General features: G+C 36.9%; 1 protein-coding gene across 1 annotated transcript in view; it reads left to right on the top strand.

Moving 5' to 3' along the window:
• The window catches only part of DNAH11 (dynein axonemal heavy chain 11), a 406,504-nt gene that overhangs the window by 142,446 nt on the left and 236,593 nt on the right, over positions 1-27,465 (top strand). The window contains exons 29-30 of the mRNA XM_032287021.1: positions 16,856-17,005; positions 19,780-20,013. Coding sequence (XP_032142912.1) covers positions 16,856-17,005; positions 19,780-20,013 — 384 coding nt within the window. The remainder of the gene's footprint in view (positions 1-16,855; positions 17,006-19,779; positions 20,014-27,465) is intronic.

The following is a 27,465-nucleotide window of genomic DNA, read 5'->3' as shown; positions in this document are numbered from 1 at the left end:
AAAATAAAAAAATTAAAACTGGAACTCAGGTCCCCTTAAGGAGGATATTATACAGAGAATCAAACAATAATAAGAAGTGGTTCTAAGGTGAATTGGACAGAAAGTTGCCAGAGTTGGGGGAGACGGAATCTACTATATACCATATCTAAAAATTAGTTCCAGATAGATGTAAACCTAAATGTGAAAGGCAAAACAATAACATATGCAACATGTGAGGAAGGATATCTTTATGATATTGGGGTAAGCAAAATTTTCTTAATTGGATACAGAAGTCCTAACTATAAAGAAAAAATTTGATAAATTTGACTATGTTAAAATTTTGAAACTTTAGCTTATCAAAAGTTACTGTTGAGAATAACAGTGTAAGCCACAAAATGGGAAAAGATGTTTGCAATACAAACAAAAAACTCATATACAAAATATATAAAGAACTCCTACAAAGAAACAAAGACAGATAATCTAATATAAAAGTGGATAGAATACTTAGACAGTTCACACAAAAAAAGATTCTCATGCCTAGTAAACATAAGAAAGGTTGCTTAACCTCAAAAGTTGTCAGGCAAATGCAAATTAAAACCACAACAAGAGATACATTTCTGTTTTGGGCCAAGATGAAGTAACAGGAACTGGATTTACCTTCCTGCCTGAAACAACAACATTTCAGCAAAATACATGAAAAACAACAGCTTTCTAGATACTGGACATCAGGCAGGGGGGATTCATGACAAATAAGGAACAGGGATTTATTACAGGTGAGGAACGAATGGAGTGAGCACTATGATTATCTCAGTTTTGTGCCTTGAGAGAATTTCCAGGCCATAGCATTCGAAGGGAAACCCAGACAGAGTCCAAGGTGGCTACAGTTTGCAGAACTGAATACGAAAGAGGAAAGAGCCATACAAAGAGAACTCCAGAAACTTATGGAGAGGCTCCTTTGAGTATTAGGCAGAGTGCTGAATAGTGTATTATATGTGAGGAAGCTACCCAAGGCTGGGGAAGGAATCATCGGGTCCCCAGTGAGCTCAAACAGGACGAGAGAGAATACCTGTTTCCATGAATTGGACTTGAAGCCCTTATAATTTATAAGCAGAATACTGACAGGGTCTGTCCTGGTAAGTGGGGTATAATTAGCCCTTAGATTAGACACTGCTCTGGTCCCTCCAAACAAATCTGAAATAGCAATATCCAAAAGAATCAAAGTCTTTACAAGTAATCTATCCCAGGAAAAGAAATCTCAAAAGTATGGGAGTGAAAATATATTCATCTTTAAGCAGGGTAAAGTTCACAATGTCTGGCATTGCATTAAGGTTTACTGAGTATGTGAAGAAATAGGAATATTCAACCCATGAAAAAAGAGACAAATCAAAACTGACCCAGATATTACACAGATAATAGACTTGGCCAATTAATATATTAAAAGTAATTATATCTGTATTTCGTGTGTTCAAAAAGTTAAGTAGAGACCTGGAAAATATCAGAGAGTTTAATGCGTGTTCTAGGACTTTCCAAAGTGGGGAACAAGAAGAAAGATAGAAAATATTTGAAAAACAACAGCCAAAGTTTTCCAAATTGATGAAAAGTACGAAAGTATAAATTCACAAACTTAAGAAACTTAATAAACCCAAATACAAAAAACAGGAAGAAAATGACACCAAATTGTTCAAATTGGTCAAAACAATATAGAAGTCTCAAAGTCATCCATAAAGCCAAATTTTACACAAATGAGCAAACATAAGGATGACAACAGACTTCACATTGGAAACAATGTAAGTGAGAAGACAGTAGAGTAGCAACTTCAATGTACTGAAAGAGAAAACATCTGTAGCCCTAGAATTTTATACCCAATAAAAATACCTTTAAAAAAAATGATAGCAAAATAAAGACATTTTAACACATTCAGAAACTCAAAGATTTTATCACCACTAGACTGGCACTACAAGAAAGGTTAGAGAAATTTTCTTCAAGGAAAAGGAGGATGACACTAGATGGAAATTTTGATCTATACCAAAAAATTATGAACACTGAAATGTCAACTGTATGGAACTAGACAAAATTGGAACATTCGCCATTCATCAGAAGATGGAATGGTACCAAAAAAATAGAAACATTGAAATAATATATATATAAGTTTAAATACTGGCTCTGTGGTTACTGGCTATGTTATTGCTTAACCTTTTAAAACCTCAATATCTTTATATACCAAATGGGGAAAGCAGTAGGTTTTGTCTCTTTGGCTTCTAAGTAACAGGCAAAACAAAATGTGTAAAGAGGAGGGGGACAGATCCAAGATGGCCAATTAGGAGCAACTCAGGATTGCAGCTCCTAGCGAAACCACAGAGGGTGAGTGGACGCCGCATTTCCAGATGGATTTTTATTGCCCACAGGCCAGGAGATTCCCAGGTGGAGGAGCCCCACGGTTCACCAGGGCGGCTATTTTGGCCAGCACAGCTGTTTTGGCTGGTGTCCCAGCGTAGTGGTTCTCCATACAAAATATACAGATCTGGGTGCCCTTTTAGCTGGCGATTGGAGCTCCTGGGAGACTGAGACACCCATTCAACTGATAATAAAGGGGACTAAAACAGGGAGCCAGGCCAGGAGATTCCGGGGCAAAAAAGTGCCATGAATCTCAGTGCAGCTGTTTCAACCAGCGCAGTGGGTCGCCACACGAAATCACACAGATCCTGGTGCCTTTTCAACAGACGACTGGAACATCTGGGAGACAGAATCGACCATTGAACTAAAAAGAGAAAAAAACGGGCCCTGAGGCTGGAGCCGGGTGATCAGGCTCGGCTGGTCCCACCCCCACAAAAAAAAAAAAAAAAGGAATCTGAAATGCTCTGGATTGAGAGTTTCACAACAAGCACAGCTGAACCTGGGGCGGTGCAGCTCTGTGGGGGAGGGGTGTCCGCCATTACCAAGGCAGTCCACCACTATGGAGGTAGTCTGCCATTGCTGAGGCAGCCCACCCTTACAGAGAGAGTCTGCCATTATAGAGGTGGGCTGCCATTGCTGAGGCAGTTCTAACTACACCTATATAAACAGGACTGCAGGGAAGTTCACACGGCAGCTGGGTGGAGCCCACAGCAGCTCGGCAAAGCCTCTACAGGCAGACAGTGGCTGCCTCCTCACTGGGCAGGGTAGCCCTGAAAAAAGCCAGCAGCACAACAGAAACTTGTAAATAAAGCCCTAACTCCCCAGGACAGAGCACCTGGGGGGAAAAAAACAAAAATGGGGGTTTATGAGTTCTGCTGCAGCAGACTGAAACATACCTGCCCAGCAGCTCTGAATGAATAACGGAGCTCACAGCTAAGCACTTGAGCTCCTATAAAGGACAGACTGACTTGTCAAGCAGCTCCCTGACCCCCGTATATCCAAAGAGTCACCTCATAAAGGAGAGCTCAGACTGACATCTGGCAGGTATCCTCTGGGACAAAGATGGCAGAAGAAGAAACTGGCAGCAACCCTTACTGTTCTGTAGCCACTGCACATGACCCCCAGGCAAGCAGGGCTTGGAGTGGACCTCAGTAGTCCTACAGCAGAGGGGCCTGAATGTTAGAAGGAAAACTAAGAAACAGAAATAACTTCATCAATAAACTGGACATCCACTCAAGAGACCCAATCTGAAAGTCAAGAACTACAAAGATGACAGGTGGATAAATCCACAAAGATGGGAAGAAAACAGCAAAGAAAGGAGGAAAACACCCGAAACCAGAATGCCTCTCCTCCTGCAAGGGATCACAACTCCTCATCAGCAAGGGAACAAGGCTGGATGGAGAATGAGTGTAATGAATTGACAGAATCAGGCTTCAGAAGGTGGGTAATAAACTTCTGTGAGCTAAAAGCACATGTTCTAACCCAATGCAAAGAAACTAAGAACCTTGAAAAAAGATTTCATGAAATGCTAAAGAGAAAGGACAACTTAGAGAGGAATATAAGTGAATTGATGTTTCAACAGCCGAATTGACCAAGCAGAAGAAAGGATATCAGAGGTCAAAGATCAATTCAATGAAATAAAACGAGAAGGCAAGATTAGAGAGAAAAAAACGTAAAAAGGAGTGAACAAAGTCTCCAAGATATATGGGACTATGTGAAAAGACCTAATCTACATTTGATAGGCGTACCTGAATGTGACGGAGAGAATGAATCCAAGCTGGAAAATACTCTTCAGGATATTATCCAGGAAAACTTCCCCAACCTAGCAAGGCAGGCCAATATTCAAGTCCAGGAAATACAGAGAACACCACAAAGATATTCCTCAAGAAGACCTACCCCAAGGCACATAATCGTCAGATTCACCAGGGTTGAAATGAAGGAGAAAATGCTAAGGGCAGCGAGAGAGAAAGGTCAGGTTACCCACAAAGGGAAGCCCATCAGACTCACAGCAGATCTCTCAGCAGAAACCCTACAAGCCAGAAGAGAGTGGGGGCCAATATTCAACATCCTTAAAGAAAAGAACTTTCAACCCAGAATTTCATTTCCAGCCAAACTAAGCTTCATAAGTGAAGGAAAAATAAAATCCTTTGCAAACAAGCAAGTACTCAGAGATTTCATCACCACCAGGCCTGCTTTACAACAGCTCCTGAAAGACGCATTAAACATAGAAAAGAACAACCAGTACCAGCCACTCCAAAACCATACAAAGTGGTAAAGAGTATCAACACAATGGAGAAACTGCCTCAACTAACGGGCAAAACAGCCACCTAGCATCAAATAGCAGTATCAAATTCACACATAACAATATTAACCCTAAATATAAATGGACTAAATGCCCCAGTCAAAAGACACAGACTAGCAAACTGGATAAAAAGCCAAAACCCATTGGTGTGCTGTATCCAGGAAACCCATCTCACATGCAAGGATACACAAAGGCTCAAAATAAAGGGATGGAGGAAGATTTACCAAGCAAATGGAGAGCAAAAAAAAAGCAGGACTTGCAAAAAAAAAGCAGTTCTTGTCTCTGATGAAATAGACTTTAAAGCAACAAAGATCAAAAGAGACAAAGAAGGACATTACATAATGGTAAAAATATCAATGCAACAAGAAGAGTTAATGATCCTAAATATATACACACCCAATACAGGAGCACCCAGATATATAAGGCAAGTTCTTAATGACTTACAAAGAGACTTAGACTCCCAGACAATAATAGTGGGAGACTTTATCACCCCATTGTCAATATTAGACAGATCAATGAGACAGAAAATTAACAGTGATTTCCAGGACTTTGAATTCAGACCTGGACCAAGCAAACCTAATAGACATTTACAAATCCACAGAATATACATTCTTCTCAGCACCACATCACACCTACTCTAGAATTGACCACATAATTGGAAGTAAATCGCTCCTCAGCAAATGCAAAAGAATGGAAATCATAACAGTCTCTCAGACCACAGTGCAATCAAATTAGAACTCAGAATTCAGAAACTAACTTAGAACCACACAACATCATGGAAAGTGAGTAAGTGGCTCCTGAATGTCAACTGGATAAACAATGAAATGAAGGCAGAAATAAGGATGTTCTTTGAAACCATCGAGAGTGAAGATGCAACTTAGCAGAATTTCTGGGACACATTTAAAGCAGTGTCTAGATTAAAATATATAGCAATAAATGCCCACATGAGAAGCAAGGAAAGATCTAAAATCGACACCCTGTCAAAATTGAAAGAGGTAGAGGAGCAAAATCAAAAAAACTCAAAACCTAGCAGAAGACAAGAAATGATTAAGATTAGATCAGAACTGAAGTAGATAGAGACACAAAAAACCCCTCAAAAAGTCAATAAATCCAGGAGCTGGTTTTTCAAAAAGATCAACAAAATAGACCACTAGCTACATTAATAAAAAGGAAAAGAGGGAATAATCAAGTAAATGCAATAAAAAATGATAAAGGGGATATCACCAGAGATTCCACAGAAATACAAACCATCATCAGAGATTATTACAAACAACTCTATGCACATAAACTAGTAAACCTGGAAGAAATGGATAAATCCCTGGACACTTGCCTCCTCCCAAGCCTAAACCAGGAAGAAGTCGAAACCCTCAATAGACCAATAACAAGGTCTGAAGTTGAGGCAGCAATTAAGAGCCTACCACCCAAAAAAAGCCCAGGTCCAGTTGGGTTCACAGCTAAATTCTACCAGACATACAAAGAGGAGCTGGTACCATTCCCTCTGAAACTATTCTAAGCAATCCAAAAAGAGGGAATCCTTCCCAAATCATTTTATGAGACCAACATCATCCTGATACCAAAACCGAGTAGAGACTCAAACAGAAAAGAAAACTTCAATCCAATATCCATGATGAACATAGATGCAAAAATCTTCAATCAAATACAGGCAAGCTGATTGCAACAGCACATCAGAAAGCTTATCCACCATGATCAAGTAGGCTTCATCCCAGGGATGCAAGGCTGCTTCAACATATGCAAGTCTATAAACATAATTCACCACATAAACAGAACCAAAGACAAAAACCACATGATTATCTCAATTGATGCAGAGAAGGCCTTTATGCTAAAAATTCAACAGCCCTTTATGCTAACAACCCTCAATAAACTAGGTGTTGACGGAACATATCTCAAAATAATAAAAGCTACTTACAACAAACCAACAGCCAATGGGCAAAAACTGGAAGCATTCCTTTTGAAATCTGGCACTAGACGAGGATGCCCTCTCTCACTGCGCCTATTCAATATAGTATTGGAAATTCTAGCAATAGCAATCAGGCAAGAAAAAGAAATAAAGAGTATTCAATTAGGAAAGGAGGAAGTCAAATTGTCTCTGTTTGCAGACGACATGATTATATATCTAGAAGAGCCCATCGTCTCAGCCCAAAATCTCCTGAAACTGATAAGCAACTTCAGCAAAGTCTCAGGATACAAAATCAGTGTTCAAAAATCACAAGCATTCCTATACACCAATAACAGACTTCAAGAGAGCCAAATCAAGAATAAACTGCCATTCACAATTGCCACAAAGAGAATAAAATACTTAGGAATACAACTAACAAGGAACGTAAAGGACCTCTTCAAGGAGAACTACAAACTGCTGCTCAACGAAATAAGAGAGGACACAAACAGATGGAGAAACATTCTATGTTCATGGTTAGGAAGAATCAATATCATGAAAATGGCCATACTGCCCAAAGTAATTTATAGATTCAATGCTATCCCCATCAAGCTACCAATTACCTTCTTCACAGAACTGGAAAAAACCACCTTAAACTTCATATGGAACCAAAAGAGAGCCCGCATAGCCAACTCAATTCTAAGCAAAAAGAACAAAGCAGGAGGCATCACACTACCGGACTTCAAACTATAGTACAAGGCTACAGTAATCAAAACAACATGGTACTGGTACCAAAACAGAGATATAGACCAATGGAACAGAACAGAAGCCTTGGAGACAACACCACACATCTCCAATCGTCCAATCTTTGACAAACCTGACAAAAACAAGCAATGAGGAAAGGAGTCCCCGTTGAATAAATGGTGTTGGGAAAACTGGCTAACCATGTGCATAAAGCGGAAACTGGACCCCTTCCTGACACTTTACACTAAAATTAACTCCAAATAGATTAAAGACTTAAACATAAGCCCTAACACCATAAATACCCTAGAAGAAAACCTAGACAAAACCATTCAGGACATAGGCGTAGGCAAGGACTTCATGACCAAAACACCAAAAGCATTGACAACAAAAGCCAAAATAGACAAATGGGACCTAATCAAACTCCACAGCTTCTGTACACCAAAAGAAACAGTCATTAGAGTGAATCAGCAACCAACAGAATGGGAAAAAATTTTTGCAATCTACCCATCTGACAAAGGGCTAATATCCAGAATCTACAAAAAACTAAAATAGATTTACAAGAAAAAAACAAGCCCATTCAAAAGTGAGTGAAGGATATGAAGAGACACTTTTTCAAAAGAAGACATACATGAGACCAATAAACATATGAAAAAATGCTCATCATCACTGGTCATTAGAGAAATGCAAATCAAAACTACATTGAGATACCATCTCATGCCAGTTAGAATGGCGATCGTTTAAAAATCTGGAGACAGATGCTGGAGAGGGTGTGGAGGAATGAGAACACTTTTACACTGTTGGTGGGAGTGTAAATTAGTTCAACCATTGTGGAAGACAGTGTGTGGCGATTCCTCAAGGACTTAGAAATTCCATTTGAACCAGCAATTCCATTAGTGGGTATATATCCAAAGGATTATAAATCATTCTACTATAAGGACACATGCACACGAATGTTCATTGCAGCACAGTTTACAATAGCAAAGACCTGGAACCACCCCAAATGCCCATCGATGATAGACTGGACAGGGACAACGTGGCACGTATACACCATGGAATATTATGCAGCCATCAAAAATGATGAATTCGTGTCTTTTTTAGGGACATGGATGAACCTGGAAACCATCATTTTTAACAAACTGATACAAGAACGGAAAATCAAACACCAAATGTTTTTACTCGTAGGCGGGTGTTGAACAATGAGAACACATGGACACAGGGTGGGGAGCATCACACACTGGGGTCTGTTGCGAGGAAATAGGGGAGGGACAGTGGGGGGTGGGGAGTTGGGGAGAGATAGCATGGGGAGAAATGCCAGATACGGGTGATGGGGAGGAAGGCAGCAAATCACACTGCCATGTGTGGACCTATGCAACCATCTTGCATGTTCTTCACATGTACCCCAAAATCTAAAATGCAATAAAAAAATGTGTAAAGAACCAGTAGAAGTACATAACATACAATATTGTAAAATTGGCCACAAATTCTTTCCCTTTCTGTATCCATGCACTTTTAATGTAATACTGAAGTTTTGATCAAGGGCTGGAGACTAGTACTCCATCTAGGTTGCCGTATGACTTGTTTTGCACACTGTGTCATTAGCAAAAGCTTGAAAATTTCCTGCATACCGGCACTTGCCCTTTGGCTGCTCTTTGGAAACCTGTAACCACGCCGTCATGAATGAGTTAACACTTGCCTGCTGGATAATGAAATGAACGTGCCCATGACCAAGCTACCATCTGGGCATCACACACATGAGAAAAGCCATTGATCACCGGACTCGCTGAGGCAACCCAAAACCAACACACAGAATTGTGGCAGATAAAAAAAAGCCAGTAAATTTTTGGGTGCTTTGTTTTACTACAAAGTTAATTAATACGTGTTGTATATTTACATAATCATATATGTGTATATGGATTTATATTCCTAAATATCAAGGACTTTCTGTGCTATTGTTTTAAAATAATTTTACTTGAAATTCTAAAACAAAGCAAGAACTTGATTAAAATCAAGTATTAATACAAGTTTGTTTTATTTTTTTTCTTTTTTCCCTTCTTGAATACCTTGCTATCATTGTTTTGACACCAGTGAGTTTGGGAAGATTGGTGAAAACGTCATAAGTTAATGTGTTTCTCTTTACTAGGCTAAAATACTCTTCCTAGCATTCATTTTTCCTTCTCTTTTTAATTTGTGTAGATATTTCCTAAATTGTTGATATGATTTGGGTTTCCAAAAAACATACATACTTGCTTATACAATGAGATATTGAGATCAAACCCAGCAAAAGGCTCAAATTAAAACTGACAATACTAAACAATGGAAAGAATGTGAAGTAATAAGAATGTTCATATCTAACCATAAGGATTATAAATTAATACAACTACTTAGGAAAACTGTTTACCAGCATCTTCTAAATAGCAGTACATCATATATTATGTAGCAGTTCACCTTCTCAGTGTACGTTCAGCAGAAATGCATATATAGATGGACCAAAAGAAGTATACAAGAATTTTCATAGCCACTTCATTTATGATAGTCCCAAACTGGAAACAATGTAAATGTCCCTTAGCAGTGGAATGACTAAATATATTGAACTTATACAATGGAATACCACATAGCAGTAAAAATGAAAAAACCTAGTGCTGTACCAAATAATGAATAAATTCAAGTAACATAATGTTGAACCATAAGAGGCAGAGTACATACTGTGTGAATTTACTTCTGAAAGGATAGTGTTCCTTTTTAGAGAAATAGTAACTGGCATGGACCATAAGGAGTCTGTGGGTGCTGATATTCTGTCCTTTATTTATGTTTTTGAGATGGGTTCTTACTCTGTCACCCAGGCTAGAGTGCTGAGTGCAATAGTGCAATCTCAGTTCATTGCAACCTCCACTTCCTGGGTTCAAGCAATTCTTGTGCCCCAGCCACCCGAGTAGCTGGCATTACAGGTGTGTGCCACCATGCCTGGCTAACTTTTGTATTGTTAGTAGAGACAGGAGTTAGCCATGTCGGACAGGCTGGTCTTGCAGTCCTGGCCTCAGGTGATCTGCCTGCATTGGCTTCCCAAAGTGCTGGGATTGTAGGCATTAGCCACCGTGCCCGGCCACTATTCTATTCCTTAATCTTGTGGTAGTCACACGAGTTTTGCCTACTTTGTTAAAATTTATTAAGCTCTACACACATGATTTTCTTTCCCATTTTTCGGCATATGTATTTCGATTCCAAAAGTTTGTTAAACAACCCAGCATTTGTGTTGTGAACACATTTATATAAAATTATACGATTTATGCATGTAAAATATTTTATGAAAGAAAAACCCCGTATACACTGATGATATACAGCTATGTTTAAGTTACAGTAATAAATGAAAAATCAAATTACAAAATATACTGTGATTTTATTTTTGGTAAAAGCAAATCTGGATCATGTAAGTAATTGCACATTCATTACTGAAAGTTTGAAAAATATAGAAATACATTAAAAAGTTTAGAATATACTACTCATTGCTATTTTTGAGTGATCATAGGTTTTTAAATGTGTCTGTGTTTGTGAGTCTGAATACATATGCTTAATCCAAATTTTAATATTCCTCTACAGTTTGTATTTTTAGTAGAGACAGGGGTTTGCCATGTTGGCCAGGCTCGTCTCGAACTCCTGGCCTCAGGTGATCTGCCTGCGTTGGCCTCTCAAAGTGAAAGAAACAATCTGTTTAGTAGCTATAAATGGTTTTATTTTATGAATATGCAATTACTGATTTAACTATCTTCTAGAAGGCTTTTTTTTTTTTTTTGTGGATTTAGACTCTTAACCATATTGCATACCTGTTTCCCTTTACCATCACCAAACTGTTATTTAATTAAATAATTTTTTACTTTGGAGATGGAATTTTGCTCTTGTCACCCAGGCTGGAGTGCAGTGGCATGATCTCAGCTCACTGCAAGGTCCACCTCCCAAGTTCAAGTGCTTCTCCTGCCTTAGCCTCCAGATTAGCTGGGATTGCGGGCATGCCACCATACCCAGCACATTTTTGTATTTTTAATAGAGTCAGGGTTTCACTGTGTTGGCCAGGCTGGTCTCAAACTCCTGACCCCAGGTGATCTGCCCACCTTGGCCTCCCAGAGTGCTGGAATGACAGGTGTGAGCCACTGCTCCTGGCCCAAAATTATTATTGGGGGGAAAAATGGCCAGGTGTAGTGGCTCATGCCTGTAATCCTAGCACTTGGGAGACTGAGGCGAGAGGTTCATGAGGTCAAGAGATTGAGACCATCCTGGCTAACACAGTGAAACCCCGTCTCTATTAAAAACACAAAATTTGTTGGGTGTGGTGACATGTGCCTATAGTCCTAGCTACTAGGGAGGCAGAGGCAGGAGAATCACTTGAATCTGGGAGGCGGAGATTGCAGTGAGTAAAGATCATACCACTGCAGTCTGGCCTGGTGACAGAGCAAGACTCTATCTAAAACAAAACAAAAACAACAAAACCACATGTGCAAAACTATTTACTATTTTGACATATTGACTTAAATTTTTACACATGTGAAAATCATGGACTCACGTTATCTCTTTCTAAAAAATATCCACAAAAGACCAGGGCTCCCTGTATTTTGGCCATGACTTATATTCTTACAAATATTGTGAGTATTGTCATTATGAATAAATTAGTTAATGAAAACAAATAAGTGAGTCCTGAGGTGCTCACCAGGCCAGGGGTGGCACTAGGCTTTGTGTATATTTTATTCTGTTAATAAGCAGCAGCAGCATCTTCGGTAGATAGGGCAAAAACGAAGTTAGATATAGGCAGAAAGCAGGTGTTAAGGTTTGAGAATATAATTGTAAGCAGTAGTAATTTCATCGTTTTTCCCTTTGTTTTCTAAGTGAATTGTAGTTCTGAGTCAGGAAGGTAGATCAGTGATCACTGTCCTGGTGTGCATTTTAAATTATAAAATTACCTAGTGATTAAGTATTTTCAGTTTAGTTGCAATTAGATAAATGTAAGTTATTGTATTTCATCAGAGGTTCTGCCTGTGCACAGTTCTGATATGTATGAATTTCAGTTACTAAGGTTTGGTTAAATAACGCTAGTGCCCTGACAACATGGTTCAAATTTCAAATACCATGGTATTTTAACTCTGAGTGATTGCATACAGCACGTACTTCATTACTAACTCTTCAGCCGACAAAAATCACTGCCTAAGTAACAGATGTGCATCATGATCAGTGACAGTCATGTCACATTTTTCTAATTCTGTCAGTGATCAGCCACTGTGCTGCTTTTATTCACTTTGCACACAGGCAGCTAAGCTTGTAGTTCTGTGATGAACCTACATGCCATTTTTCAGTAGTTAGTGGACAGAAGGAATTAGTCACAAAGTTGGAAGTGTAGCAAAGAAATGAAAATTGATAATGCTAGAAGCAAAAATGGAATCAAAACATAGATGAGCGTTACAGAGGAGAGCTGACTGACAGTGACAACCGTGCACTATTTGAGAGTCTGATTTACAGCCAGGGGAATTTAGTGAAGATAAATTTAGGAATATAAATGAGAACAGTGGTTTTGACAAAAAGGATGAAGATATACCAGAGGAAGTAATGCCAGCAAAAACAAACATATTAAAAACTAACCCCCAAAACAACAAAAACTGACTTCTTATTAAAGAGACTTAGAAGAAATTTCATGGATCGAATGCTTGAAGGATAAAATGTTGACAGCCAATCCAAATTCAAAGGGAGTATGAGTTTGTCAAGGCAGAGAAAAGATGCTTATTCTGTACCTTAAGTAGTGAGATGAGGAGGCAAGTGCTATTCAAATAACCTAAGCTTTCTGCCAAGAAAACTCTTTGGTGTTTTAAAATGCAGTTGACCAAATATTAGCTGATGAATTTTTGCATCTCGCTGTATGTTTATAATCAACAGTGAGAAGTTTTAATGTTTTGACAAAAATTTGTAAAGGTCATTGCCCCATCGTAGGTTTCTCCCATTGATTATTCAGATTGCGTAGTGTAATTTCAGCTGTTGTGGTCACTTTGATTATTTTGCACTCTTCTGCAAAGCCAAGACTACCTGTATTCAATTTTTGCACTAATTTTTTAGAAACCTACTTAAAATACATGATGAAGTTATTGGCTTTAAAAAAATGATTTGAAGTACTCATATCCTTTCTCTATCAAAAGAGGGGCCTACAAAGTTTAATCAATTATTAGTTTTTTAATCTTTTTTTTTTTTTTTTGAGGTAGAATTTTGCTGTTGTTGCCCAGGCTGGAGTGCAGTGGCATGATTTTGGCTCACTGCAACCTCTCCCTCCCAGGTTCAAGTGATTCTCCTGCCTCAATCTCTAAGTAGCTAGGATTACAGGCATATACCGCTATGCCTGGCTAATGATGTATTTTAAGTAGATACAGAGTTTCACGATGTTGGTCAGGCTGGTCTCGAACTTCTGACCGTAGGTGTTCCATCGGCCTCGGCCTCCCAAAGTGCTGGAATTATAGGTGTGAACCACCAGGCCCAGCCTAATCTATTCTTTTCAGTTGTAAAATGAAAGGCCTTTCCAAACAGCTAACTGGGAAGAAGGAATTTTAATTTTGTGTTAACAAATACAAAGAGATCACATTAAAAATAGAACACATCTGAGGGCAACAGGGTCCACATTAGTTAAAAAAAATAGTCTTGTTTCCTCAGAAACTTTACATAGACAACAGAATATGAAAACATCCAACTTCACTATGCCATGTATAAGTAATAGAACTCAAAGCCATAAAGTTTGTGTTTCCTGGTCATTGAGTTACCACAGAGCTAGGAGTTCTCTTGAAATTATTTTCTCACCCAAGCAATAACATGTGAGAGTGTCTGATGCCTGAAATGTCATTTATCCTAAGGCTTTTCAATTGAATGTTATCTAGGTCCATTACACAGTAGAAGCCATTCAACATCTGTGTACTTCCTGGCCACTTCAGCTGTGAGAGTCAGTTGTGAGATTATTGGAGACTTTCTACGTATTAATGTTTTCTGGGTAATGTACAGTGATGGAGCATAGAAACCTAGCTGTGATCAGGTGGCTGCCACTCTATCTGTGTTTAAAGTAAGCAAGAGTCTCAAAACTCATCTGTTTTAAACACAGAAGACTTGCTATGATTTTCTTTGATACTAAAACTGCATGTATAGCAAAAATGAAAAGGCTGAAAGCTTCAAAGATTAAATCACCCTAAGGAAGTTCCTTACCAATATTGGTGTTGGTCTTGTCATGCAGAAAATCTAAGCAGGTTGCTGTTGTTTATAGACACTGCTGTGGTATACTTATCACATGCAGTTAAACTGCATTTCAAGAAAAGTCTGTTACAGTAATGGCACCTACATCCTTGGAAATGTTTTTATATTGCTTTACTCTATCTTCCGGTTATCAGCAGCTCATACTTACTTTTTCTGTTGAGATAAAGTTTATGTAACATAGAATGAACTATGTTAAGTATGTAATTCAGTAGCATTTTGTACATTCACAGTGTTGTGCAACTACCACCTCTTATCTAATGATAAATCATTTTCATCAAGCTGAAAGTAAAACCCCCCTACCCGTACCCATTAAACAGTCGCTTCTCATACCCCTCCCTCCAGCTCCTGGCAGCCACCAATCTGCTATCTATATCTATGGATTTATCTGTTCCAGATATTTCATATAAATGGGATAATACAATATATAATGTGTGGTATATTGTGACTGTTTTTTTTTTTTTTCATTTAGCTTGTATTTTGAAGCTAAATGATATTACTGATACATGTTGCAGCATGTATTTTGTTTATACAGTCATCTGATGGACATTCAGGTTGTGTCCACATTTTGTCTCTTTTAAATAATGCTTTGATGGACAGAGATGTACAAATACCAGTTTGAGTTCCTATTTTCAACTCTTTAGGTATATAACTGGGAGAGGAATTGCTGGGTCATTGGTAATTCTATGTCTAGCTTTCTGAGGAACCACAAAACTGTTTTCCACCTAGCAGCATTTATTTGCACCATGAATAACAAAGGAACATGTATTCCCATTTCTGATACTTTCTAGGGCTGATCCCTGCCCTTTACTCAGTCTACCCCAAGAGAGATGATACAGTGACTTCCCTGATAAAGTCTGTTCTCTTTTGTCTCCTTGGGGGTGAATTTACCTACACAATGCATGTCATTCTCTCCTTTCCTCCATGATGAAAACATAGGGCAGGCTCCCCAGAGGAGGCCTGTTCTGGCCTCTGCTAACATAAATATTCACAGTGCAAATAAAAGCTGCTAAGTGGAAAACAGTTCTGTGGTTCCTCAGAAAGTTAAACATAGAATTACCAATGATCTCCAACTCCTCTCCTAGGTATATACCTAGAGAGTTGAAAATAGGAATTCAAACACATACGTGTGCATCTCTGTTCATCAAATCATTATTCACAATAGCCAAAAGGTGGGAACAACCTAAATGTCCATCACATGATGAATGGGTAAATAAAATGTGGTATATCCATGCAGTAGAATATTGTTCAGTCATTTAAAGGAATGATATTGCTGATATGTGCTGCAACATGGATGAGCCTTGAAAATATAAGCTAAATGAAAGAAATCAGTTACAATATACCACATAGTATATATTGTATCATCCTATGGTGGATAATACATGGATTATATTAATATGATGGATAAGTGTTGCTCATTGTGTGGTTGTGGTTAGAGGCCAGTTAAGTTTTGTTCTTCAAACTGGCCTCCAGCAAAATAAATGCTAACATTTTGTCTTTCATCTGATCTTTGTTGTTGTTGGGGATTTTTTTCCCCTGCAAATTTTCTGGAACCTGCATAGAGTTCAGTTTGACATTTACTGCTTTTGTATTGTTTGGAGAATGCAAAACTTAGAATGCAAGAGATTATGATACCAAAAGAACTTGATCTTTATAGATGTGGCCTGGAATTACAGATTGACTGTCTGTCACTTACTTTTAGTGATGTCAGCTTGGAGAATTTACCTAATATTTTTGTTTCAATTTTCTTATCAATGAAAAGGGGGAAATCCTGTTCACCTTTCTTACATACTGTGGGGCTCACCAGAGTATCAAGGCCAGTGCATGTTAACAACAGACAACCCCCCCCAAAAAAAGTAAGATTCTTTCTAATTGACCTTTTTTGTTTCTGACATTTTAATAGCTTTTCATAATGTACACTAATGCTGTGAATTTGAATTTTAAAAACTTGACTACAGAAGCTGCAGCAGGATGCTTGTCTGCAGGAATACAGTACAGATAGAGAAGTCAGTAAGCCTCCCATCATCAAGTAGAAAATAGGTCACTTTACATGGTAAGCATTCATCAGCCATTATGTGATTATTTAATCAGAGTGCCTGGCCACTTCTCCACCAAGATCGTTTCAAGCTCTGACATTTTAGAAGTGACTCTTATCTTGAGGAAAAACATTTTGAGACAACTCTAATTCCATTAAGTTTCATTACTTCATATGGCATCATCTCTAGATTATCAGAATGTACGTACAGTAAGAAATGCTCTTATCTTTTCTAATATTCTCATTTTAGGTAACACGTCACCTTGTCAAACTTTTTGACAGCATTGCAGACCTGCAGTTTGAAGACAGTCAAGATGTTTCTGCACACAGGGCAGTTGGAATGTACAGCAAAGAGAAGGAGTATGTCCCATTCCAAGACGAGTGTGAATGCGTGGGCCATGTAAGATTTGATTATGATGTTTTCTATGCTAGGGGAGTATTTTCAGCATACTCTTTGAAGGTTGAATTGAACAAGAATAAGTTTCAAGTCAGATCAAATTAGGCTCTGTCTAGTTTTGTGCTCAGAGGTTCCTTTTTACCTATATCCACGGTGACAGAGGGCTCCTCTGCCATGCGTCCCAGTTTCTACTTAAGTGGCTTTGGCACCCAGCAGGGTCTCAGAGATGCTAGGGGAATTGAACTAGACAGAAGCAGCTGTTACAGATTGAATGAGTGACCCCAGAATTAGTAGCAAATGCAACTCAGTGACTCAGTCTCCTACAAAGTGTATTCTGTTTTCACCACTGCTCAGATAACAGAGAAGGGTTCTAGTGAAGCAGCACCTTGCAATAAAGCATGTTTTAAAGAGGCTCTGTGGTTCAGTAGTCCATTGTGAATGTTATAAATGGTGCCTCATAAATAAAGTTGATTGAGTCTAGCAAGCTGATATCCTATACTCTAATTACCATGTGCAGAGTTAAGTTAGCATATTCTCTTCTCTCGCAGCCAAATACCTCAAATATATTCCTAACAGTTATCCACAAGAATGACTCATTATGATTTATGAAAGCATGTCTGGTGTATTCAGATGATTTAGGGGAATTGCATCTTTTTATGATGATGCTTGTGTAGCTTGGATTAATTCACAGAGTAACTGAATGAATAGAGCCTGTTGAACCATTTGGGCTGGGGTAGGGGTTCCTTAAAGTATTTGCAGAAACCCTTGCAACCTTATTTTACAAGGGTTTTCTTTACTCCTTTTTGTTGCCTTATAATATTGTACCAGAAAACCTGCCAAATGAAGGAGAAGCAGATGGTGGAATACTTTGATTAAAATATATTTTTTGATCTCTTGGGCTTTTTAGGATATTATTATAATGATTAGAAAAAGTTGCCATAAACTATCTTGACAAAAGTGTGTTGCTGTCTGCTCCCTCCCAGCAAACTGCTCACTGACTGGCATGATGCCCAGAGGGGGCTAGTCCAGTTGATGGATGTGGTTGTCACTAGCTGGAACCCTTGATGTTGAAAGTTTTTATGGTGCTTTAGTTTACTCTGTATAAGCAACTTATGCTAGAGACTTGTAAACATCTACAAATTCACCCTCTAATTGCCTTTGTTTTATAAAAAGACTCTTTTAATTTCGTCTTTTTTTCTATTTCTGGACTCTTTTTATTGGCTTCTCCCAATTTAGTCCATTTGTATGTTCTTCAGCAAGTGTAGAATACCTGCTATGCATCAGATGCTAGGTGAGGCTTTTGGGAGTTCAGAAATGAACAATATATGGCCCTTGTCTTCGAGGAGCTCTTAGGCCCAATGAGAAAATGTATATGCACATAATTAGTGACAATAGAGGTAGCAATTGTTGTTACAGGGTGTTGGTTGGGAAGTACCAAAAAGGGAAGGATCCAGCAAGCACCTCATTAGAGCTTAGTTCTCAAAGCATACTGAGTTAGGTTGCCACTCTTGGCACAGTCACCTGTACAGGAACTGATATATTACTTATATGTGTGTTTGGTCTTCCCAAATGGACTGCAAGTTTCTTGAGAACAGGTGGCTGTGTGGAGGACATGGATCCCAGGGCATCCAGGAGAAACACAATAATGACTGAATTAATGAGGGAACTTTTTGTTTGTTGACATTAGGAGTTACCCTTAGTTATTAAGGGTTAGAACAAAACAACCTGATCTAATTCAATTAAACTGAACTCATGCCTGTTAACAAAGTGCAGTTGTGAAGCAAGAGAGAAAGCCTGTGATAAGAGATACTGAGGTCATTGCCAGGGCAGTGTTTTCTTTTTGTTTCAAGAGAGGAGATTGTCAACTCATTAACCACTTACCACTCTGTCCCAATTCTCCAGAGGTTCTAGGAATGCTGCTGCTCTCTTCACAGGGGTGGAGGAAAAAATCAGTTGTGTCATCTTCAGAATCTCATGTGATCCTTGGTATTTATTTACGATAGTCACTTTTTATTGCTATGGTCAATTATTTGCAAATAGTATATGTATCCTTTTAGTTATATGCTATCCCAAGGAAACAAATGTCTGGATTAATATAACAAAATACATTTGAACAGGATGGAAAACTTGCTAAGGTATGTTTGTGGGAGAAAACTAAACTTGAATTTAAAAAAAAAATAGATTAATTTTTACAAGTCAGCAGTTGTCCTGTCTCTCATAGTCTCCTGTGGTCCAATTTCTGACAAGTGTGAAGATTAGAGCCGGTAGGTAATATAATTAAGACACTTGCTGAAAACATTTTATCTTAAAACTATGAGCTATGAAGGTTTTAGAGAATTTTCAGTGGATTTAAAAATTAATAGAAAAATTTTTTAAATTGAATTTTCGTTCTCAAGAATATGACTCATACCTCTATTAAGTGTCTGTGACATTTGGTTTCTGAAAACACTGTGTGTTACCTGAGGGGAATCTTGGTCTAGACCCTCCTTGCCTTCAAAGCTGAGAAATGACTCATGGAGAACCCCTTTTCTGTTTAGGCTGTGGAAGTTGTTAGCCAGCTGGTAGGTAAAGTAAGATGAGCATTATTCCTGGGAGAAGGCAGCTTTATGTAGGAGAAGGATTTCACCAATTAGTTGTTCACTTTAAGTTTTCTACCTGGGTTTAAAATAAATGGACCTGTCTGACCCTCTGCATGGCCTTAGAGCTGGAAGGAGGATGAAATTTTCCTTCATAGTTAAGCCTGTATTATGTTACAATGTTTCAACTTGCTTCCAAAGGTGGAAACATGGCTTCTGCAGCTTGAACAGACTATGCAAGAAACAGTGCGTCTTTCTATCACTGAAGCCATAGTGGCCTATGAGGAAAAACCTAGGGAACTGTGGATTTTTGATTTCCCGGCTCAAGTTGCGCTAACCAGCTCACAAATATGGTGGACCACAGATGTCGGAATAGCCTTCAGTAGACTGGAAGAAGGCTACGAAACAGCCCTAAAGGATTTCCATAAAAAACAGGTATTTTATAGATTTGTGACTTTGAGACATAAAGGAACTTCAAGACGTAAGCTTGCTTCATTCATTTTTTTAGTCATTCATTTGTAGAGTGTCTTCTGTGTGCAAATTACTATGCTGGGAAGATTTTGGCAATCAGTTGTTAAATCATTTTTTACCTTTGTGGTATCCTTCTAATTTTCTGTATAGGTTTTTTTAAAAGTCCACATGTCTATTATCTTGTAAGGCTCTAGTATAGGACTATCCTAGATATTGTACATATTTATTTTCTTCTATGTAAGACTCTCCAACTAGGCTGATCATGTATTTATTAGAAAATATGTGCATGATTTGCATTATTCAAAATGGTGGAGGGTGGCTCAGCAAAAACAAATATTTTCATGGGCTTTGGTTTTCTGTTAATTATAAATTACAGATGAGAACTTGGAAAATAATCTATTTTGAATTCTGTTTTATTGATGCCAGTTACCCTGTGACCTTTCCTTAAGTCTTTCATCTTAGTATGTGCTGTGAGCTATATAACAGTTCAAAGATACAGTATCTTTTTGGACTTACAGATTCAGAGTGTATTAGGCTTGAAAAGGAAATAAGTATTACTTCTTCTGGTTTTCAGTGGATAAAATCTGAATCCAGAAATATGAAGTGACATTCCTAATGTTGCATACTTTATAAGTTAACTTGGTAGGATTGCACCCTCTTCCTGATAGTGAGTTAGAATGCTTCCCAATGCTCCTCATTGCCCTTTTTCTGCCTTAGCAATACTTTTACTTCAATATCTTAAGAATAAAATAGATAGCAAGTGATCCTTGTATTCTTAAACACATTTGAAGATTCGCGTGTGGGTTATTCCTTTTAATTTTACTCTTTCAGTCTTGGATAGAGACCACCCAATTTAGGCTACTAAAGAAGTTTTTGTACCACTTACTTTTGGAGAAAAATTTTAGATTTTATACTCTTAGGAAGATAAGGTAATTGTTTCTATTTAGTAGGCTTGAAGTTACAGGATGCGATTTAAAGAAGTGGCTGGTTTCTTCCTAGGGTGCCATCTTTGCAATTCTAGTAGCTGCCACTTGGATGCTGAAGCTGAGTCGTTACATTTTTTTCATGGACATAAATAACTGAGATAATTAAACGCAAATAATTCTGTTATGCCTTTCTTATAAATGGCCTTCTAGTTGGTTAATTTATTGATATTTATGCTTCTGTTATGACCGTTTTCATTATGCATTTAAGTAAGGGCATTTAAAAATACTCAGTTAAAATAATATTGTCTTTTAAATTTCAGCTATTACCAATCACTACTCAAATCTTGCTACAAGCATATTTCTACTTATTTCACTTTTTTTTCCTCTTAACTCTCCCTTATCTACAACGTGTCACTTTTTTATTGCTAGACTATTTTATTACTTATAAGATTAAATGATGTTTTATGAATATTTCTTATTTATATCAGCTTTATTTTATGGTTTCTTTATTATTGTTTACTGTTAAAGATGATAAAGAAAATATAGTCACAGAAAAGGAAAAGAAGGGACATAACCTTTAAACAGTACCTATAAATTCATTTTCAGGAGAAAAATTATTAACATTTTGGCATGCGAACATCAAAAGCTTTTCCTCTATTTACTGTCTATCTTTATGAATGTATAAACATCCTTATTTATAGGTATAAACATGTATAACTATGTAGCTATTTATATATGTGTGGTGATTTACATAGTTATGTATCTGTATATAAATATACATTTAAGAATTCTTTTATATTCCACACATTTGATTACTTTATATTTTCACTCAATATATTCTCTACATTTTTCCTTGTTATAAACATACATCGTATTCACACTAAAAGTGACTGAATAGTCTACAGCCATACAACCCTGAACGTGCTCGATCTTGTCTAAAAGTGACTGAATATTATTTCTTTCTATGAATATACCAGAATTTATTTTCTTTCTTCTATTTTCTTTCAGTTTACTCTGATTGTCTAGCTTATCAGGCACTGTTCTAGGTTCTGTGGTTCTAGCAGTGATGTTCCTCTACTCAGGCAGTTAGATTCCAGTTAACTGTTAATAGATCTTACCTCTCTCCTCAGGAATCTTAGGATTATTTATTCTGGTTTCCAATCCCCTTTTTACATGCAGTCATTTAAAGCTTATTTTTTTAAATTATCCATTAATTATGGTGGCAGTGGTATAATGTCGATCTTACTTAGATTTACCAACATATTTACGTGTTTACTAATTCACAAATAAGAAATCAGTTGAAAAATAAAAAATGGCTTTTCTCATTTTTAACTTATTTTTCAGCTGATTCCTTATTTGTGAATTCAATTTCCTTCTTTCTGTAGAATATATTTTAGCAGTTTGTGCAGTGATGAATTGTTAGAGGAAATTTTCTGGTCCCTTACTTTATTTTGACTTTTTTTTTTTTTTTTTTTTTTTAATAATTTAGTTGGTATAGAATTCTAAGTTGAGAATTATTTTCTTTGAATACCTGAAAAATATTTTTCCATTTATCTTATAGCTTTTATTATTGTTATTGTGAAATCTTATGTCATTTCAATTCTTTTTCCATTATAAGCTATTTGTCTTGTTTTGGGATAATTTTAAGATTTCTTTGTTTTTGTGGTTCTGATAAAACTCTTTTCCTTGTAGTATATGACTAAGAAGGAAAAAGAATCCAGGGCTAGATTAAGTAGGCTGAAATCTCAGTTTCTACCTATTTATTAGCTGTGTGATATGGACAAGCTATTTAACTACTCAATGCCTTAGTTTCATCATCTTCAAAACATGGACAGTGGCAGTACTTGCATCATAGGCTCATTAGAAGGATTAATTAGTTAGTATATGGAAAATGCTATTTTCAGATAGTATTTTAAATAGTATTTAAACATTCTTACCACAAAAAAAGTATGCGAGGTAATGTATATGTTAAATTCCTTGATTTAGCCATTCCATGGTGTATACATGTATCAAAACATCATGCTGTACCCATAAATATGCTATTAGTTAAAATAGTATAAAATAGTTAAAATACAATTTTTAACCAAAAAATAGTTTAAATGCTATTTTAAAATAGTATTTCAGTTTAAGTGCTATATAAGGTCTGGCTATTACTGCTGTTGTTAATGCTATGACAATAATGACATTGGTGTCCAATGTGATACACAACTCATTTACTAGGTTTTTATCAGTAATTTATAATAAAAATTTTCAAATACACAGAAAAGCTGAATTTTGTAACATGTATGCCTACCACTTAGATTCTACAATTAATATCTTGCTTTATTTTCTTCACTTGTTGTTTATCAAAACCTATAATCATCCATCGATTCATTTTATATCTATGAATTATTTCAAAGGAAGTTGCAGATACCATTACCCCTAAACTTTTCTTTTTTTTAAATTTAAATTTTAATTGAAAAGTAAATACAGTGTGTGTTTATGGATACAACATGATGTTTTGATATATATGTACATCATGGAATGGCTAAATGAAGGTATGCATTACCTCACATACTTTTTTGTGGTAAAAATGTTTGAAAGCTACTTTATTAGCACTTTTCAAAAATATGTTATATTGTTACTAACTGAGGTCACCATGATGTACAGTAGACCCCTTGAACTTACTCCACTCAACTAAAATTTTGTATTCTTTGATCAATATCTCCCCAAAACACCCCACCCCTCAGCCTCTGGTAACCACCATTTTGCTGTTTATATAAGTTTGACTTTTTCATTTAAATTTTTAAAAATTTTTATTTGCATAACTGTATGAGGTACAGTTATGCAAATACATAACTGTATTTGCTACTTGCTTTGATTTTGTAATGGTGAATTTAGGGCTTTTAGAGTATCCGTCGCCTGAGCAATGTATTCTGTGTCCATTAATTTCTTATCATTCACCCTTAACACCCCCTAATGATTCCGTCTCCATTGTCTATATACCACACTCAATATCCATGTGTATACATCATTTAGCTCCCACTTGTAAGTGAGAACATGTGATATTTGTATGTGTCTCACTTGTTTCACTTAAGATAATGACCTCTATTTCCATCCATGTTGCTACAAAAGACTTAATTTTATTCATTTTTGTGATGGAGTAGTAGTAGTCCATTGTGTATGGATATCACATTTTCTTTTTCCATTTATCCATCCATGGCCACTTAGGGTTGATTCCACAACTTTGTTATGGTGAATAGTGTTGCAGTAAACATAGGAGTGCAGATACCTTTTTGATGCAATGACTCATTTTCCTTTCAGTAGATACTTAGTAGTGGGATTGCTGGATCAAATGGTAGTTCTATTATTAGTTCTTTTGACAAATCTCCATACCATTTTCCATAGAAGTACTAATTTATATTCTCACCAGGAGTGTATGAGAGTCCTCTTTTTTCTGCACCCTCACCAACATCTGTGGTGGTGGTGGTGGTGGTGGTCTTTTTAATAGCCCATCTGACTTTTATAATATCTCACTGTGGTTTTAATTTGCATTTCCCTGATATTTAATGATGTTGAGCATTTTTTGTATGTCTGTTCGTTGTTGTATATCTTCTTTTAAAAAAGATATATTTATGAAGTTTGACATTTTGATATTCCACATAGAAGAGAGATCACGCACTATTTTTTTTTCTATGCCTGCTATTTCAATTTCAGTTGACATAATGTCCTCCTGGTCACAAATGACAGGATTTTCTTTTTTTTTTTTAAAGGCCAAATAGTATTTCATTGTGTATATATACCACATTTTCTTTATTCATCCATTAATGGGCACTTAGGTTGATTCCATAACTTGGCTATCCTGAATAATGCTGCAGTGAACAAAGGAATACAGATATCTCTTCAACATATTGATTTCAGTTATCTGGTATATATCTCCATTAGTCAGGTTGCTGGATCATATGGTAATACTATTTTTAATTTATTGAGGAAACGTTCTATTTTTCATAATGACTGTACTAACATTTCCATCAACAGTGTACAGGGATTCCCTTTTTAAACATTTAAATTTATATACCCAATTCATCAGTTTAATTTCAGCTATATCTCATTTTCTCAGAGTTTTCCTTTGGCTTCTTTAAAAATCAGTTTTATGATGACCTATCTTTTCACTGTGGTTTCTATTCTTTAATCTTATTAATTATTTTAAAGAGATATTTAATAGTTTTAGTTACATTGTTCTAGCTCTAGTTCTGCGGCTGGATCTACTATTAAATTTGGTTTGTTTTTTAATGTTTATTTTTAAAGATTGTTTCTTCCCTAAGTTGAGCAAATGTTCCTACAGTGTATTCCGCCCCCTGCGCCCCCCAACCCGCCCCGACGCCATTTCTTCCAGGTCTCTAGAGGCCTTGTAAGTTGTGGATGATGATTATGATTATGATTAAGACAGCCTTGTTCTTTCTCCCAGGCTGGAGTTTAGTGGATTGATCATGGCTCACTGCAGCCTCAAACTCCTGGGCTCAAGGAAATCTCCAATCTCATATTTCAGAGTAGCTAGGACCACAGGTGCATACTACCACACTCAACTAATTTTTGCTTGGTTCTTGTAGAGAGGTGGTCTAACTATGTTGACCAGGCTGGTTTTGAACTCCTGGCCTGAAGCGATCTTCCCACCCACGCCTTTCGAAGTGCTGGGATTATAGGCATGAGCCACTGCATCTGTCCAGTTGTAGATTAATTTTGCAGTTACTAAGTTTAGGATTTTCTGATCATGTTGGTAGGGTTAAAATTTGGGTGCCACAGCTTCACATGGTATAAATGTGAGATTTTGATTTGTTTTAAGGGATTTTTTTCCTGTCCAAAGCCTTAAGATATTTCCAGCTTTCATGTTGCTCCTTGAGCTGATGGGGAGAGTTTTCCTAGAATTGTAACACTTTCAGTATCTCAGCTTTGTGTTCAACATTTCAGTTCCAACTTTCTGCCTTGCTCAAGGGAGTATGAGAGGCACAACTGAAATGGGAACATCTCTGTTCCCATGTGGCAATTTAAACCTCAGCTCCAGATGTTTGGCTCTCTGTCCAAATTCTTTCAGCTGCCATAGCATTTGCTTATCCACTTCGTTATACCTCTCTGCTTTGAGGCTCATTCCTGTTGTCAGGAAGGTATCATTCTCCTCTCTCTCTTCCTCTTCCTCTTCCTCTTTCTCTCTCTCTCTGTCTCTCTCTCCCCCCTCCTTCCCCTCCCTCCCTCTCACTCCCTCTTTTGCATTCCACTATTTCCCTCTCCCTTTTCTGTCTGTCTCTTATCCCTTTCCACCTTTCTCATGTTTGGCTATATACTTTATATTTAGGTATGTTCTGTTTTATTTAATGTTTCTCTATATTAATAAAGAAATTGTCCATGTTCATTTAATCAATATGTTGCAAACACACCTATTATGATCATTATTGTTGGTAATACTGGCTAGTTGGGTTGCTTTTTCATTTTTGGCTATCAATACTGTCATGAACAGCTTCGTATAGACATGTTGCATGTATTTTTTTTATTTCTTCAGATAAATTTTCAGATGTAAAATTGATAGATCAAAGCCTTTGCAAGATAGTGCCAAGTTTACCTTCCCAATAGTGTATAAGGAGTGTCCACTCCTTCCCCTGTCAGCAACATGGGGTGGTTCTTTTTTTTCTTCCTATTCTTAAAAAGTTGTTCATATCCTTATTCAACTAATTAATGGAACTTAGTATTCTTCTCTTACAGTCTTTTAAAAGTTTTCTACTTTGTTCAAGAGTTATATAGCGCTTCTTTTCTCATGTTGGATGTGAAGTAAAGAAAGGGGATGGTTTGTGAAGAAAGTGTTTGTGTAATTTTATAAAACACTTCTGCATGAATTGAAATGTTTGACAGACCAGACAGATGCCTTTACTACAGTGTTTCAGTTTTCTGACTGGCACTAAAGTATATTAGAGAAGCTAACATTTGAATTCTACTAAAGCTGTGGTTTGGGTCATGAGAAATGTTTGCATCTAAGTTGAAACCTTTTTAGTTTTCTTCTTTTCAAAATGGATGTAACCATCTGCTGGAGTGTGCTTTTAATTAAAATTATTCTTGGTAATACTGTGAGCAGTTTTTTATATGAGCTTTAGTCATTTAAAATAGCTTAATTTTAAAACTGGTATCAGAGTTGTGTATAATTGATGATTGTAAGTAATTCCTTTCCTTGGTTCTCCCAAATTGTAGTGACATAAATAAATCAAGATCATAATTTTAAACTCTATTTTTCCCTGGATCTGTGGTGATTGCATGTTAGTATTTGGATTAAAGGCAAAAATACTGCATTTTGAATGTGTATCACTGTCTTGTCAGAGTCTTTGAAAAAGTGGAAAGTGTGATTAATTTCTTGGATTTGAAGGATCCTTGGTGAAAGTGTTTTGTTTTGGAGGCTTGGGATATGGTAAGAAAGTTTCTCCACTCCTCTTTTATTATTGAGCTGTGCGGAAATCATCAAAAGAGAGAA

The sequence above is a fragment of the Sapajus apella genome, unplaced genomic scaffold (assembly GCF_009761245.1).
Source record: "Sapajus apella isolate SASKATOON/1434 unplaced genomic scaffold, GSC_monkey_1.0 scaffold19, whole genome shotgun sequence".
NCBI lineage: Eukaryota > Metazoa > Chordata > Mammalia > Primates > Cebidae > Sapajus > Sapajus apella.
This window is presented reverse-complemented; position numbering and strand designations above follow the sequence as displayed.